Raw genomic sequence first — 16,863 nt, 5'->3', positions numbered from 1 at the left:
ACAGCCTGGCCAGTGGTGAGGGGGAGGGTTGTAAGGAGGCAGTGATTTTTATCCTGCGCTCATCACACTTCTGCTAAAATCTACATCGCGAGTCTCACTATCTGCAATGGCCGGCAACCGACTTCAATGCATTTCAATGGAAGGCAAATGTCAAAAACAATAGTGAATATCACTTTTATTCACTTGCATGATTTCCATTCCTGTCCTTGGACAAATATGCTAATTGCAGCCATTTTCACTTTTGTTTCGGTCAGAATTCTCCTGTGTCCTTAGTGAGGGGTGGAGGGAATTGGAGTCCAGCAACGCGTGGAGGCAGACAGCTTCCACACTTCTGCTCTCACAGCAGACTTCCCCAACCTGGTACCTTCCAGATGTTTTGGACTTCAACTCCCATCATCCCCAGCCAACCACAAACTGGGATGAAACCAGGAAAATTGCCCCCCCCCGGTGTGCATTTGCAATATTTCAAAGGTGCCTCAGCTGTGCAACCTCTGTGTACACCGCTCTCAAATGTATCCAAGCTTATGGACTGTCTGGTTGCTTTGGATGAGCCCCAGGCTGTTTAGTTAAGAGAGGGATGTACTGTACACATATTTGATTCATGCACTGGAATAGCGCTATTCATTTCAGCAGAGCTCTATGTCTAGTTTTAGCGAAACTGTCTCCCTGAAACCCTTTGCTGGCTGTTTCTTCCAGTGTTCACAGCTGCTGACTGTTTTATAAATGTTTAGGTCTGATCAGCACTCGTGTTCCTAACTGTTGTCAGCACCAATGGGACTGCCGCAACAAAGAGAGATTCTCAAACTTGGTGGAAGAGGAACACTTAGTTGAGAAATATATACCATTGAAGCACGCCGTGTGAAAAATGGCAGAGCTTTCTTTGTAGTGGCACCACTGTTGAAATAGAACTTCAACTGTTGTAGCCATAGAATTATATAATTGTAGGAAGGGAGCTAGAGGTCATCTAGCCCAACTCCCTGCAATGCAGGAATCTCAACTAAAGCTTCCATGATAGATGGCCATCCATCCTCTGCTTAAAAATCTCCAAGGAAGGAGAGTCCACAACCCACCAAGGGAGACTGTTCCACTGTCGAAACAAAATAAAAAAAATTCTTCCAGTAGCACCTTAGAGACCAACTAAGTTTGTTATTGGTATGAGCTTTTGTGTGCATGCCCACTTCAGATATGAAAGCTCATACCAATAACAAACTTAGTTGGTCTCTAAGGTGCTACTGGAAGGAATTTTTTTGTTTGTTTGTTTCTACTACGGCAGACCAGCACGGCTACCTACCTGTTCCACTGTCGAACAGCTCTTACTGTCAGAACGTTTTTCCATATGTTTAGTCAGAAATCTCCTTTCTTGTAACTTGAAGCCATTGGTTAGAGTCCCACCCTCTAGAAAAGGAGAAAACTAAATTATACTCAGGACAGACCCATTGAAAACAATAGCTAAGATAGGGCTAACACTGGATTAAACCCTTTAGATATCCCCAGGTATCTTAAATGGGAGACTCCCCCCCTACTTGAGATAGGGATGCTTTAAAAAAAGGCTACTGATACTTAACTTTACATTTGTTCCATACTGCTTTTCTATTTTGGGGACTTTGGTAAAGGTAAAGGGACTCTGGGGTCGCGGTGCTCATCTCACTTTACTGGCCGGGTCTTGTGCTACAGCTTCTGGGTCATGTGGCCAGCATGACTAAGCAGCTTCTGGCAAACCAGAGCAGTGCACGCAAAACGCTGTTTACCTTCACGCTGGAGTGGTACCTATTTATCTACTTGCACTTTGATGTGCTTTCAAACTGCTAGGTTGGCAGGAGCTGGGACCGAGCAACGGGAGCTCACCCCCTTGCAGGGATTCAAACCGCCAACCTTCCGATCGGCAAGCCCTAGGCTCAGTGGTTTAGACCACAGTGCCACCTGCATCTTAATTTGCTGCAAATCACCTTGAGCATCTTTTGACCAGCACCAGTTCTGCCATTAGGCAGAGTGAGGCAATTGCCCAAGGCAATAGATAGAAGGGGGCATCAGCAGAAGCCGCCTTGCCTATTCCTCCTGAACCCCCTGGCCATTCCACTATGCTACAGATCAGAGCCACACTCTGTCATGCATATAGAGAGGCTTTGAAGGCCTCATTGGCCACTGAGCTTAAGGCTAACCACCCCTCTTCTACCCTAAACAAAGATGCTGGTTCTTTTGTTAAGTTTGCCACATACAAAATCCTTGCATACAAACTGACGCTGCGTATGAAGATTTGTGGAATTAGCTTGTAATGCTGGCAATGTAGGGTTATTAGCTATCTTTTTAAAACTGCACGCAAGTAAATATGAGAACAATGCAGCCACTCTTCCTGAACTTCCTTTCCCCCAACATATAGGGTAGATTCCCCCGTCTAGGGAAATTCTGCCTTCAACTATTGAACCTGGAGGAGGAGAAGCTGTTTCAGGATCCTATTCCTCCTTAGGACCCTACTGCCTTCCAGGTGTTCCACAACCCCACCCAGATGCATGCTACACTGTTTGAGAACCACTGGATTACAAGTGTTATAAACGTTTTAAAAGGAAAGTGTTAACAGAAAGTGAACCTTCAGATATGGTTGAAAATAAAAGTCAGTGAAACAACCAGGACCATAGAACTTATGAATGCTTTTGCCAAGAGTGGTAATAAATTATTTCAAAGTAATTTAGGTTTTCTGCAGCAAACATAAGGCAGTGTAGAAGAGCAGGGTCAGAATGCAGATATCTCATTTAAAACTCTTTCTGGTTATCTATGGTTAGCAGCTAGACTTGTTATAGCCCAGTTTTGGAAAGACTTGAAAGAGGCACCCTTATCGAATGGTCTTAAAAGCGTTTGGCAATTGGCCCTAATAGCGAAATAGACCAACAAAATATGACTCCATAAAAGACAAAGATACAAAGACTAATTTCCAACTGACAGATACTGTTTTTACTGATTGCATGAAGAAGAAAAACCATCCTGAACTCTCACTAACAACCAGGCTCTCTCCCCCCCCCCAGGTTAAATGATATTCTATGCGTTAGTCTTCTGACTGTGTATTCTTACGCTGTTTCTTTTTGGGGGGGGAGCACCAAAATTTTATTTTTGAAAGAGAAGAGCAGGGCCACACCTACTGGCTCTGCCCCCCATGCCCTCTGTCAGCCATCTATGTATTGAGGGAAGATGTTGAGGGTTGTGTGTTTTACATGTGTAGGGTCCCCATACTGGGCACATGGTTGGAAGGGGATACAATGACAGGGATGGAGTTGAAATAGAATGAATAGAGCTGAATGCCCATGGATACATTTCTGTATTCTTATTCTGTTACCACTTACAGCCATTTTGCATCACAGCACATTGTTAAACTATAGAACTCACTGCCACAGGAGGCAGTGGTAGCCACTAATTTGGAGGGCTTTAAAAGAGGATCCAGGTGGCGCTGTGAGCCTAGGCTTGCCGATCAGAAGGTTGGTGGTTCGAATCCCTGTGACGGGGTGAGCTCCCGTTGCTTGGTCCCAGCTCCTGCCAACCTAGCAGTTCGAAAGCACATCAAAATGCAAGTAGATAAATAGGAACCGCTATAGCGGGAAGGTAAACGGCGTTTCCATGTGCTGCTCTGGTTTGTCAGAAGCGGCTTTGTCATGCTGGCCACATGACCTGGAAGCTATACGCCGGCTCCCTCGGCCAATAATGCGAGATGAGCGTGCAACCCCAGAGTCGGTCACAACTGGACCTAATGGGCAGGGGTCCCTTTACCTTTACCTAAAAGAGGATTAGACAAATTCATGGAGGAGATGGCTATTGAATGCTACTAGCCATGATGGCTATGCTCTGCCTCCACGGTTAGAGGCAGCAATGATTCTGAATACCAGCTGCTGGAAATCACAGGAGGGCAGAGTGCTCTTGTGCCCAACTTCTGCTTGCAAGTTTCCCACACGCATCTGGCTGGCCACTGTGAGAACAGGATGATGAATTGCATGGGCTGTTGACCTGATCCAACAGGGTCTTCTTATGGTTTCATGCACTATGCAACCTGGTCCTGTGCAGTGTTACCTGGAGTTGTCTTGCTAAGCTCAGTGGCATTTACTCTCAGTGAGGTGTGAACAGGATTGACGTCCTAACATTTCCCCATCTTTCCTCTTTAGAGTGAATCCCAGAGAATGTGCCTTGCTTAGTTTTGCCTCCCGTTTAATTTAGTGACACACTGGGCCAGAGTCTGGAATTTAATGGGATGGTGGGTGCCGCCACTATTCAACCCGAGCTGCTACAGCTTATATATTTTCCCTCTCTACTTTCTTTCCTCTGTCCCTTCCTTCTGAGTTTTCCCATGGAAGCAAGTAACCCAAGCTTGCCATCCATCATAAAGTGTCAGTGGGATTCTCAATAGAGCCTGTGGCAATAGAATGATGGAAAGTGGTGTCATGCAAATTGTCCAATTAATTGTCTAATGATAACCATGCACACTTCTCTAACTCTCTCAGTTTAACTATATTTAGTTAAGTTGCACATAGCGCAACTGAATGACTCTCTGTTATTCTTCTAGTGGAATTGTTTATGCAGTACACTGAGGACTGCTTCCTATCTTGGTGATTTTCTACTTACGGCAATAACAAGTAAGTCGCATATTAAAACTCAGTCTTCACCAAATATTTACCAGATGATGTGTACTCTGAAATCAGCAAAATGATCTTTTTACACAGCCAAAATTAGTCCAGGGGTAGCACTAGGATCACTACTGTGATGCTGCTATGCAGCAATATTATGAGTCATTGTTGCCTGTTCACTACCTTTTCACCTTTTTATTTTTTTAAAAGGAGACATTAGGAGTGGGACCCTGATGCCAACTCATCTTCAGAAATGACTGAGCCACTAAATACGACATTGTCCACATTACATTTTGACAAGCTAGATTTAGATTTGGTCCTAGAGACGCGGGTGGCGCTGTGGGTTAAACCACAAAGCCTAGGGCATGCTGATCAGAAGGCTGGCAGTTTGAATCCCCGCGACGGGGTGAGCTCCTGTTGCTCGGTCCCAGCTCCTGCCAACCTAGAAGTTCGAAAGCATGTCAAAGTGCAAGTAGATAAATAGGTACTGCTACAGCGGGAAGGTAAACAGCATTTCCGTTTGCTGCTCTGGTTCGCCAGAAGCGGCTTTGTCATGCTGGCCACATGACCTGGAAGTTGTACGCTGGCTCCCTCGGCCAATAACACAAGATGAGCACCGCAACCCCAGAGTCGGTCACGACTGGACCTAATGGTCAGGGGTCCCTTTACCCTTTACCTTTTTATGCCCCGTATCAGGGATTCCAGAAATGCTGTTGAGGGAATGGAGGTGGTCCAATATTAAATTTAAAATCAAAACAGGGTCCAAACAGTTCAGTAATGTTTTAGAATGATAGAAGAACTACCGGCACACTGTTCAGGGCCCAGCCTCTTCACCCCCAACCCCAGCTCTGCCCCTCTCTTCCCACACATCAATTCTCAGCTCTATTGGACTCCTCCCTCCACAGCAAAAGCTCAGTGCCCAGGGCACAGCAAACCAAGTCCTGCAGTGGTTCCTGCATGCTATAAAACAGGCTGCACCTCCCTCTTTCATCAATTAACCTTCAATACAACAGTTATCTTCCCCTTGAACATCTGCAACAGGGAGCACTAGTCCCCGCCCCTCCTCTTATTTGTGTTCCTGACCTTGATTAAATTAACTGAAGTGTTAACCATGTGGAAATGCAGAAATCCTCTTTTATTTTTGTGATATCTGTCAATTCAGGGGGGGGGGAGTTTTGATCATCACAGTTTAGAAATAAGTTTTTATTGGGACATTTTAATTTTTGGAAGAAAACACAAAACAAGACTTTTAACAGTTCTGATTGCTGGGTGGAAACCTCCAAAATGGCGCCAATGTAAGATGTGCTTATCAGAGCTCCATGGATTCCTTTTTTAAATCTTTTAATTACATGGCAAGGATTGCTTGCTGGCTCCCCACCCCCTTTTAATCGGAGGCAAGGTTGTTTTAAGTGCTCCAGCAACCTCAAGGAATTTGTATCATAGAACTTTGTGAAGCTGGCATTGTAAATTAGTTTTAATGAAGCCGAACAGCATTACAGCCACCACCCTAGCTTCCTGGTGGTTATATCCTGCACATTATAAAAAAAATTTTTAAGTTCTGATTGCTCAAAATATCCCACCTAGCCCCAGAACCAATTAAACAACTTTTTTTATATACGGTATATAAAGGGAGTGGAAGGAAAAGGATACAAATTAAGTGAGGCAAGTAGGAAGAGTACACAAACCGGGAGAGATTTCTGATTCCAATAGGTCCAAAAATTCAGATCAGATACAAATAAATGTCGTGCTTGTACACACCTGTTCAATGTTGCGCAACACTGGTTAAATGTTCCTTGTCCTTGTGATTGCCAGTTATAGAAGATCCTCAGTCCAAGATTCAAGATGTGGCTGAATCGATGCTTTCCAGTAATTTAGGTACCATGGCATTTTTATGGAAAGTGCTAAGGATTAAATTGAGGCATCAGGGTATTATGGCTGAACCAGGAGATTCTGATATTAATGCTGGAATGGGGCAATAACGGGACAATACTATAACATAGGGGCTGAAGTTCCTCCAGGTGCCAGCAGGATTTTGATTTGTAAATCACAATAGAAGAGATCTATCCAGGGCTCAAACAAACATGCAAGGAACTTAAGATAGACTAAAATAGACTTCCACTGTGACGATTTGTGCCTTTAGTCGTATTCCTACTGAAGGAAAAATATAAGATACTGTGTGCCTGTATAAGCTTTTATAATGATTTCAAATTGTGGAGGAAACATTAGGAACGTCAGATGAAGCCAAAGCTCCAGAGTTAAGTTTAGCACTGAAGCAATAGCAGAACTGCAGATATTGACAAAATGCAGAGAAGGGTAACTTTAATTCCAATTTTTAATTCTCAAAAGGTTTAAAAGTACTACCACTATCCTTTGGGACAAATACTCAATATTCCACTAGAACCAGGTATCCCAAGTTATCACATATATTTTAAACCTTTTTTTAAAAAAATAATAATCATCATCTATGATAATTTCTGGGTTACCAAAAGTGAACCAAGTTTAAAAATCACAAAACCTAGTGAGGGTCTCAAGTTCTTTCATATCTCATGGTGCTCTAGATCTGAATGTTAAAATCGACACATTCCCTGATCTGATGTTAAAAAGTCAAAGTTCCGCATTTTAAAACTCCATTGATTTTAATGGGGGAGGTCTAAGCATGTGTTCCACTTTCTCACTGAAACCGATGTGTTAGAAGCGTGCTTCATTTCGGTTGGATTGTGCCCCATATGTTATGCCAGAAAACCTTGAAAGGGATGTTTGTATTAGCAAATGAGATTTATCATAAATTTTCTCCCTATCTTGTGGTTTTAAAACAGCACTATCTGCTTTCTATTGAGAACTTTCCCTGGAATAGTCTACTGCTGTGAAAATGGCCAGGATCTCATAAAGTCAGCATTCTGATTTGATGAGCTCAAGTAGGAGAGATTACTATTTAAACAACAATCTTCGCTGTCCAGTGAAGTGGCAAGGGGAATAATCAAAGAACACAAAACACAGAAGGATATTATCTTAATTGTAAGATTAGCTGATATATTTCCCTAGTGGGAGATCTCTTTCAAAAGAATAGCATTTTCTTAAAGGTAACTTAAGAGACCGACTCTAACTCAGAAAGCTTAATTCAGCCAAAAACATCAGACTTCTGGTCAGCACAGGTCCTGGAAAATTGCACTTTCTGATTCCACTAAAGTGTTGCCCTTACTAGAAAGCGAGTAGCCCTGCCAAAGATGAAACCATTTTCTCATACCCCCAACACCTTCCAAACATATATTTGCTGACTTGACAGAAGGTGGAAAGTTCACGGTTATTGAATTCATCTGTGCTAATATTTGGTCCTTCCTTTCTGCTCTCTGGTAATCAGAACTGCTAGTAGCACGAAGCAGTGAAAGATACAAGAGAACATCTTTCCTAAACTTTGGGTAAAGGTAAAGGGACCCCTGACCATTAGGTCCAGTCGTGACCGACTCTGGGGTTGCGGCGCTCATCTCGCGTTATTGGCCGAGGGAGCCGGCGTACAGCTTCCAGGTCATGTGGCCAGCATGACAAAGCCGCTTATGGCGAACCAGAGCAGCACACAGAAACGCCGTTTACCTTCCTTCCAGAGCGGTACTTTTATATCTACTTGCACTTTGACATGCTTTCGAACTGCTAGGTTGGCAGGAGCTGGGACCGAGCAACGGGAGCTCACTCCGTTGCGGGGATTCAAACCGCCAACCTTCTGATCGGCAAGCCCTAGGCTCTGTGGTTTAACCCACAGCACCACCCGCGTCCCTTGGGTATACTTCTTTAATTCCATATATGAAAACATGGCCCAGTTCAAATATTTGCTTACTCCACATGTGAGGAAGTTCACAGAAGAGCTCCATCAGCTCACTATAACACAAGGGGCTCCAAATTAGGATGAATGAATTTTGCAAAATCTGTGTGGGCAAGTTGTGGCACAGAGCAATTAAAGTACGAAAGTTATTTTACTCTTGGCACTACTGAAGCACAGAACTAGTAAAACGTAATGGGAAAGCACAGTAAGTGGGTTTCAACTGCATCTTGAAATAAGACTCTTCTTCACAAAGTGTAATTCAGATACAGAAACATGATTTTCCACATTAATTCTTTACTCTTTATTGTATTGCACAAAGTATTAAAACAATGCAGGGACATCACTATATTCCCTGACGTACCATCTGTTGCAGCAGTGTCTCCTTTGAGCTTCCCTCTAAAATCATGAAATAACCCATTGCAAAATTTCAAAGATTTGTGTGTCAATGTCAGTAACTGAAAGGAACAAAGCTAAAGGATCAAATACGTATTTTCCATAAATGCACACAAATATACAGTTTATACAATGGCTCTCCAAATAAAATGCCAAGCGACAGCTCACTGGTGCAAGTGTGTGTGTGTCAGTGTGTGTGTGTGTGTGTGTGTGTGTGTGTGTGTGTTGTGTGATGTGAATCTGATGTGAATGTGCATAAAAACAGATTTCAGCTCATAAAATAATGCAGTGAGTGTAATTCATCTCTTTAAAAATTGGATTGTCTAAGATTGAATACGTATTGGCATAAGAGCTCACATGAGAGGCTCCAGTAACTTCAATGGCACCAGTTTGTATTGGCTACATATATTTCCCATAACAGTTGAACAGAAGAAAGCCATTCCCATTTGAACACAGAGCTATGCATTAACACTCAACAATAACAGTGCAGCCAGAATGAAAAACATCGCTAATTAAAAACAAAACAAAAAACCCTACTATCATTCTGGGAAAGTTTTACATATTAAGTAATGCTGAACTAATTAACATTTAACCTTCACTTCATAAATCTTCTGCCTGGCACACACAGGGTCCTTGAGAACCAAAGGGTTCCTGAAAATGAATTAATTGTCCTAACTTGCAGAATCAACCCAAATATTATGTTGACTCTTGGTTCTTAGAAAACAGTTTAATTGGCTGAAAATTGTGTTGTTAAAATACGCCCTCTTGTTATCCGACATTTGCCATGTTAGAAAAATCATGGAAATTAAGTAAAAAAATAGTTTAAAGTCATTTGTTTTAGAAAAATTGTCTACTGCAAAGGGAGTTGGTTTTGTATATAAACACGCAAATCACAATCCGTCTAAAGTTAAGCACACTTAAATCCCATTCATCCTCAAAAGGTGCACCCAATGCTTTACTGAGAAGTAAGGCTCACTGAGTTCAGTGAGGCTTATTCCCAAAGAAGCGTACAGAGGATTGCAGCCTCAATTGCTTAACCTTAGTTGGATGGTGCCCATACATTTCAGTTGTGTTTGTATGAATGACTGAGGCAAAAAAGCAGCAAGTTCTATGTTTTGTTTTTGTCCATTACGTTGAGCACTTCATCCAAAAGTGATGGCCCGAGGTCAAGTTGCAAAGAAAGAAGAGGCTCTGCCAGATCTGAAAGGGAGTCTTCTGATTTAGGCTGAGTCTTGGTTAGATCACATGAAAGATGGCCATTGTCAAATAACTCCTCTGTTTGCCATTCAGCGTATTGCTCCGAAAGGCTGGATGAATGACTGTCTCTCCCATTAGTATAATGCGATGTTGGGACGTTCCGCTCCCATGTGATGTCATCTTTGTATATTTTCCCATTCTCCAAGTGTTTGCTCTTCCCCTGCAACTTTTCTTCCATTACGGGCTCGCAGCTATGCCTGGGATTCCTTAAAGGCCCCAAAGAGTCCTGCTTTGAATTAAACGTCACCGGTGACAACAAGGGCAGCATGAGGGCTTGAGAACCACCGATGGCAGGAAGTGATATGGCATTTTTGAGCACCGGAGAAGGCGTTTCGGCAAACACAGAGTCAGAGGTGCTGTTTGCCCTTAGGAACTCATTGTGGCCTTCACACTGGCTGGCTGTCTCTCCCTCGTTCCCAGGTAAGAGCTCATAATTCCCTTGCAGGAAGGAGATGTCTCCAAAAACATCGTGCTGTCCTTCTTTCCCGATATGAATTGTGTGGCGAAAATCACCAAGAGGTGGGCTGATCATATCAGGAGACAAAATGTCTCTCAGCTTGAATTTCTTCCCTTTCTTATTGTTGCCGGCTTTCAGGTAGATGGGTGTCTTGGCTGGCATCTTTTAGCAGTGTTTGAGCGGCGGCAGGGGGGATTTTTGGTACAAAGGAAGGAATAAAAATAGTCAGCAAGTCTGAGTAGCTCTTCTCCAGCAAATCCTTCTTGTTATCTATGCCATATTATTGACTCCGGCATTGGTTATAAACAGGCATTCACACGCCACCACTGCTGCCTTCCCCACCTTCCAAAATTCTGTGCCCCAGAACTTCAGTGTAAGCTTCCCTCCTCAAAGTGACACTTCGCTAGGCTTACAAGAATGCTCACTTTCCTCCAGGACTTCAGCAACCTGCATGAGAAATAAAAGAGGTTGTTATTAACTTGCTTTTCATGGTTCATTCAATCTGATATTTGCACAAAAAACCCCCAAAACAAAGCAGCGACATAATTAATAGCACTCTTGACAGCTCCAGCATGGAGATTAGTTGTATGAAGTTGCTTCCCTTCATTAAGCAGGATAAAAGGATTCCTCTAACGAGAGGCTAGCCAACCTTTCCCCTGACTTTGTACATTTTGAAAGCCAGAACTCCTTAGACATGGTTGCCAAATCCAACTCTCTTAATAAACTTACTATATTGGTTTCTCTTGGTTTTCTTATTTTGTCAATCATCTTCCATCTTAGTGCCAGGCAAAGCCCACACCTTTGGACATTCCAGAGGCACTTCTAAACATCTGTACCAAAAAGTTTCTTCCTCATTAAAAACAGAGATTTATAAACATAGCTTTGTAGGCCTTTGAAACTGAAGCTGGAATATCTTTGTATGTGTAGTTTGAAAGATCAAAGCTGAAATTGTTTTAACAGATGCCTACAAATTTTAGGGTTTATCTGGGCAATCAGTTCAAAGAATGCCCTTCCTTGCCCCTCAGTTTCAGTTGCATAATCTGACAAGGGTTGATTCACAGGCTAAATAGTATGATATCCAGGCTACTCATAATGGATTGGGGGTTGGAATAACCTCGCTGCAAGGAGGAATATCCATGCTACTTCCACCTTTATTTGCCTTTTAAACTGTAGGGGGTTATTGTTTTTGTTTGTTATTATGTTATGTATTTTTGTGTTTTTATATTATAAACTGCCCTGTGATCTTTGGATGAATGGCAGTTTGGAATTTAATAAATAAATGATGATGATAATAATTTTTTAAAGGCTATATTGTATATACCCTTGTGCATCCCAGGGGAAAAGCAGGGACCTGCACATGTGTTCAAATTGTAGTCTCAGTTTTCAATGCATCAAAACCAACAAGTTTACTAGTTTCAATAGAACTCAATAGAACTTACCGGTACTCCTAAATAGACATGAATAGGATTGCATTTAGGGACTAATCAGGAGGAAGGGGTTCACTTAAATTTGCATTCTCTTTGCTAGAGCAATGACATGTGATTTCCAAATGGTAAAGCTGATTTTGATTAAGGATTCCATCAGCTTTACAATTTTGAAATTTAATTTATTTCCTAACAGCCATGCATATTAACTGGTTGCTATAATAATTAATACACAGATATGTTTTTTTAAAACAACAACAACAACAACACATAAATATAAAAGGCAGGGTAAAAAGGACAACAACCCTATAAATGATTTTATATTACAAACTATGTTCAACCGGGAACACAGAAATAGAATCAGTACAGTATACAAATGAAATCAATGTAGTACCCAAGACCATTAAAGCTGAAGTCTGGTTTTTTAGGGGCAAAAGGCAGGTCGTGCTTTTTTAAAAAAAAAGAAAGAAAGAAAGAGCTAAAGGCTAACAAGAGGGAGAGTGTTGAAAGGAACCTGCTCAGCAGCTGATTGCAAGAGATGGAGAGGGAGATAAGGGACACTAGCTGCCTTCCCGCCCGCCCAGGCCCCTTGCCCAGGCCTCAATTGTTGTCTGCAGAGGGAGGCTGTTTGTTTCCAAAGGACATGTGACTGGCTGATTAGATTATCTGTCTGGAAACTAGAAATGGGTCCATTTCCTTTCCTAGAGAAGCTGCAGAACTGTGAGTTGAACCCCATAAAAATAGGATCTTTTCCCTTTGCAAGGAAACTCAACAACTTCCAGCTGATCCTCAAAAATGGAGCTTTCCCCCTTTGCAAAAAAGTTGCACAACTGTGAGCTGGACCCCCCCCCCAAATGGGCCTTTCCCCATTTGCAAAAAAAAGTTGCACAACTTTGAGCTGATCCTCAAATAAATGGAGCTTTCCCCCTTTGCAAAAGAAGCTTCCTTAAATATTTTTTGGGGGGAGGGCAAGGGCACCTAGGCCTCTAGGAGTTGGCTGCTATGCCTAGGACAATTCAAGAAAGTAAATTTTTTTCTTGTTTTCCTCCTCTAAAAACTAAGTGCGTCACATGGAGCAAAAAATACAGTAGTTTTACTTTACATAGGAAAGCAGCCTTTAATTTGCTATCTTATATTAAGATTTCTATTTCTTTCTTACTTTCTTTATTGCATTTATATCCAGCCTTTCCTCTGATGAGCTCTAGATGGCATATATGGTTCTCTTCCTCCCCATTTTATCTTTACAACAACCCTATGAGGTAGGTTAGGCTGAAACTGTAACTGACCCAGACTCACCAAGTTCTAGTCCAATACTCTTACTACTACACCACACGGGCTAATTTTGGCTGTTCTTCTTTTTAATCATTTTTATTTTATTTTATTTTCAGATGGTGAAAGCATGAAATGAGGAGAGCTTGCTGGTGTTATTATAGACACTATTCAATGTTTCAATTCATTTACCAAATCAAAAGAAAAGACATATGCAGGCAAAAAAAGAAAAAACTTACCTTCAATTCTATTTGTAATCCTGTGGAAAATTCTGTAGCTGTGGCAGAGTGTGGTTTCTGGAAAAGAAGAGCGGAGGAGAATGAATGTTGCCTGAAAACACTCTCTTTTATACTTCTGAAATCCCATCATGCCCCTCAACTAGTTAGTTATGATTGGGTGGCTCCTGTCATTGGCTTATCTGTAAACATCCTGCCTGGAATTCTTGAAATGCTCCCTGAAAGAATGTGCATCAAAGTAACTTCATTTAATTGTATTAAAGCACTAACCCCCACTTTCACTGATTTAATCATCCTATAGATTGAATTACTTCATACCTCAGTTCAGTAACTTCAAATAATCCTATAATGTCACAGATTACTCAATGTGAACTTTTGTTTCTGAAACAGAATTTTCAAGCCTAAGGAATTTTGTACACATTCCTCGGGGCATATGTTTTTCAATATTCTGTTTTCCACCTAACATCTTAGTTACTGTCTAACCTGACAGTAGATTTTTTTGGTTGATTTTAAAAAAATATTTCTGCAATCTGCCTTGTTTGAAGTGTCTTCTCCCCTCAGCACCACAGTCATATGATTTATTACTAAATCTGATGTCTCAGCCACAGCTTATGTTGGAAGAAGAAGACATTTTAATCTCTGTATTGAGAGTAGTTAAATGTTGCAAAATAAAAATGTTTGCTAGAAGAGTTCAGATGTTGCACTGTCAGGCCACTTCACATAGTCATCTATTTCTGACCATTATGTGAGAGGGGCACCATAAACTATTTCAGTAGATTTTAATTTGATTTTAGTAAAGATTTCACATTACATCCAACCAGCAAAACACTGTTTGGGGTACAAGGTAAAGCTGAACAAGTCCACCACTAGCTGTCCTTGAAGGTAGGCACTTGGTGAGTGTCCAGCTTATCACTTTAAAATACTGACTATAAAATTATGACAGCCATTTTAGCTTGCAGAGTTAATAAATTCCTTGAAGAATAAATAAAAAAGGATCAAACAAGATTCATGGCAGGCAGACAATTGTAATGAATTGTATGCAAATTGGTCGACTTATTAGAGGTGAAAGAGAAGCAAAACACAGATAGGTAGCCGTGTTGGTCTGAGTCGAAACAAAATTTAAAAATTCCTTCAGTAGCACCTTAAAGACGAACTAAGTTTTTATTTTGGTATGAGTTTTCGTGTGCATGCACACGAAAGCTCATACCAAAATAAAAACTTAGTTGGTCTTTATTCTTTTAGTTTGCAGATACAGAAAAAGCATTTGACTCTATAGAATGGAGGTCTATGCTGTAAAATGGTGAAGAAATTTGGACAGAACTTAGACTTCTGCAATTTTGTTGGAGCAATATATACAAAATTGTGGATGGAATTTTGATTAATGGAATCATGCATCCCATAATACAATTGCAAAGATGTGTCAGACAGGAATGTACTTTCTCATCATTGTTGCTTAATTTACATTTTGAAATTTTAGCACAACAAATCAGGGACAACAAAAACATAAAAGAGATTACCCTACCATGATCCAAATTAAAATTATGCATTATGCAGATGATACAGCATTTACATGGCAAGGATGTATAGATTCAGTTAAATTTCTTAAGAATAAGTTGGAGGAATGTGATAGAGTATCTTCTAGCTATGAAATTAATGCAGAAAAATAAGAAATTACTTATGAATGCTGAATAACAATATAAAGCTGATACTGAATTTTCAACAGGTTTCTAGATACAAGAAGTATTAGAGCAATGATACCCTAACTCCCCACCCCACCCCGGACCACTTGAAAATTGTTGATATGGTGTGCTAGATGCTTTATTATTTTTAATTATATTTTTATTTCTTCTCTTATTTCTTTTATATTGTATTTTATTGTATTCCATGGGATTCATATTGTAATACAATAAGACACAATGCAAGAAATAAGAGAAGCAACTAAAATACAATTCACATCAATACATATTTAATGCGATGGATGTGCCATCTCCTGTCTTTAACCAGAAATCCAGACATTCTGCAGACCTGAAAGCCATTTGGACTGTGGTTTGGGAACCTACGTACGTAGTCAAACTGTTTTCAGATGATAAAACTGCTTGCTGCTTGCTCCAATTCACTGGTAAAACATGGATTTCTCTGGGGGAGGCCCCATGACAAAAAAAATCTGATCAGAAATTGAGCTTTAAAGCCCTGACCTATGCCTAGAAAAGCGGCACAAAAAGAAGTCTGAATGATAAAGCCCTTAGATAAAGGAAGCCCTTAGATAAAGATAATTTGGAGAAATTTAAGCAGAGTGTGAGAAAGTGTGCCAAGCTACCATTATCATGGCTAGAAAGAATGGTGGTCCTAAAGAGAGAGAGAAATACCTAAATTGGAATTTCTTTTTCTAACACTACCTAGAAGGATTATACAAAAATTACACAGCAAAATCCAATCTAAAATTAAAAAGTATAAAGTATATATGGAAGTTCAGATAGGGAGACTATATTCTCTGGGGGTACTCCCAGATCCATTTGTGTCACTTGAGGCTTAAGTAGCCTCAGTGGCTGGGAGGACCTTTTATGGCTGGTACACCAACTGCAGCTGTTTTTGGACAGGAATAGCCTGGCCATAGTGAGTCATGCACTGGGAACCTCAAGACTTGATTACTGCAATGCATTCTTTGTGGGCCTTGGGCCTGGTCTGGAAGCTCCAACTGGTGCAAAATTCTGCAGCAAGACACTTGCTGGGAGCAGACTACTGCCCTTAACAACATGGGTCCAGCATACCTCAAGGGCTGTCTGATCCCTTATATCTCTGCCCAATCACAGAAGTTTGGAGGAGTCTCTGTTAGAGGTTTCTCAAGGCTCAGATGCCATGTATCTACAGTGGAACCTCGGTTTACGAATTTTCGGTTTACGAACGCCGTGGACCCATCTGGAACAGATTAATTCACTTTCCATTACTTTCAATGGCAAAGTTCGCTTCAGTTTATGAACGCTTCAGTTTATGAACAGACTTCCGGAACCAATTGTGTTCATAAACCGAGGTACCACTGTATCAGAAACTGTGCATTCAGTATTGTGGCCTCAAGTCTGTAGAACTCCCAGCTGAAATTAGGTAAAAACCGCTCTCTTCTCCCAGGCATTTGACAGATAATGATGGATGTTCTGTTGTTTATTGATAACTGTTTTCCGCTGCTGAAGTTTTATTGTGTCTGTTTATTGATCATAGTAATGGTTTTATTGTATTTTTTGTTTTTATGCTATGCATTTGGATCTTAATTTTCTTTTCTGTTACATTGCTCAAAGGCTCTTTCACAGTGAGTGGCTGATAAGTCTAAAAAATGCACAAATAAATAAATAAGAGTATCTAAGTAGGACTGAGGAGACTTGGGTTCAAATCTTCACTCTGCCATAAAGCACTCTGCCAT

General features: G+C 41.0%; 1 protein-coding gene across 1 annotated transcript in view; it reads right to left on the bottom strand.

Annotated features, from left to right (window-relative positions):
• Positions 1 to 8,699: 8,699 nt before the first annotated feature.
• The window catches only part of CDC42EP3 (CDC42 effector protein 3), a 29,718-nt gene continuing 21,554 nt past the window's right edge, over positions 8,700 to 16,863 (bottom strand). The window contains exons 2-3 of the mRNA XM_035108266.2: positions 13,455 to 13,511; positions 8,700 to 10,969 (exon numbers count right to left, since the gene is read on the bottom strand). Coding sequence (XP_034964157.1) covers positions 9,917 to 10,684 — 768 coding nt within the window. The 5' untranslated portion in view covers positions 10,685 to 10,969; positions 13,455 to 13,511 and the 3' untranslated portion in view covers positions 8,700 to 9,916. The remainder of the gene's footprint in view (positions 10,970 to 13,454; positions 13,512 to 16,863) is intronic.

Source organism: Zootoca vivipara, chromosome 3, assembly GCF_963506605.1.
Source record: "Zootoca vivipara chromosome 3, rZooViv1.1, whole genome shotgun sequence".
In the NCBI taxonomy this organism is placed as follows: domain Eukaryota; kingdom Metazoa; phylum Chordata; class Lepidosauria; order Squamata; family Lacertidae; genus Zootoca; species Zootoca vivipara.
Note: the sequence above shows the minus strand (reverse complement) of the source record. Positions and strands in the feature narration are given on the sequence as shown.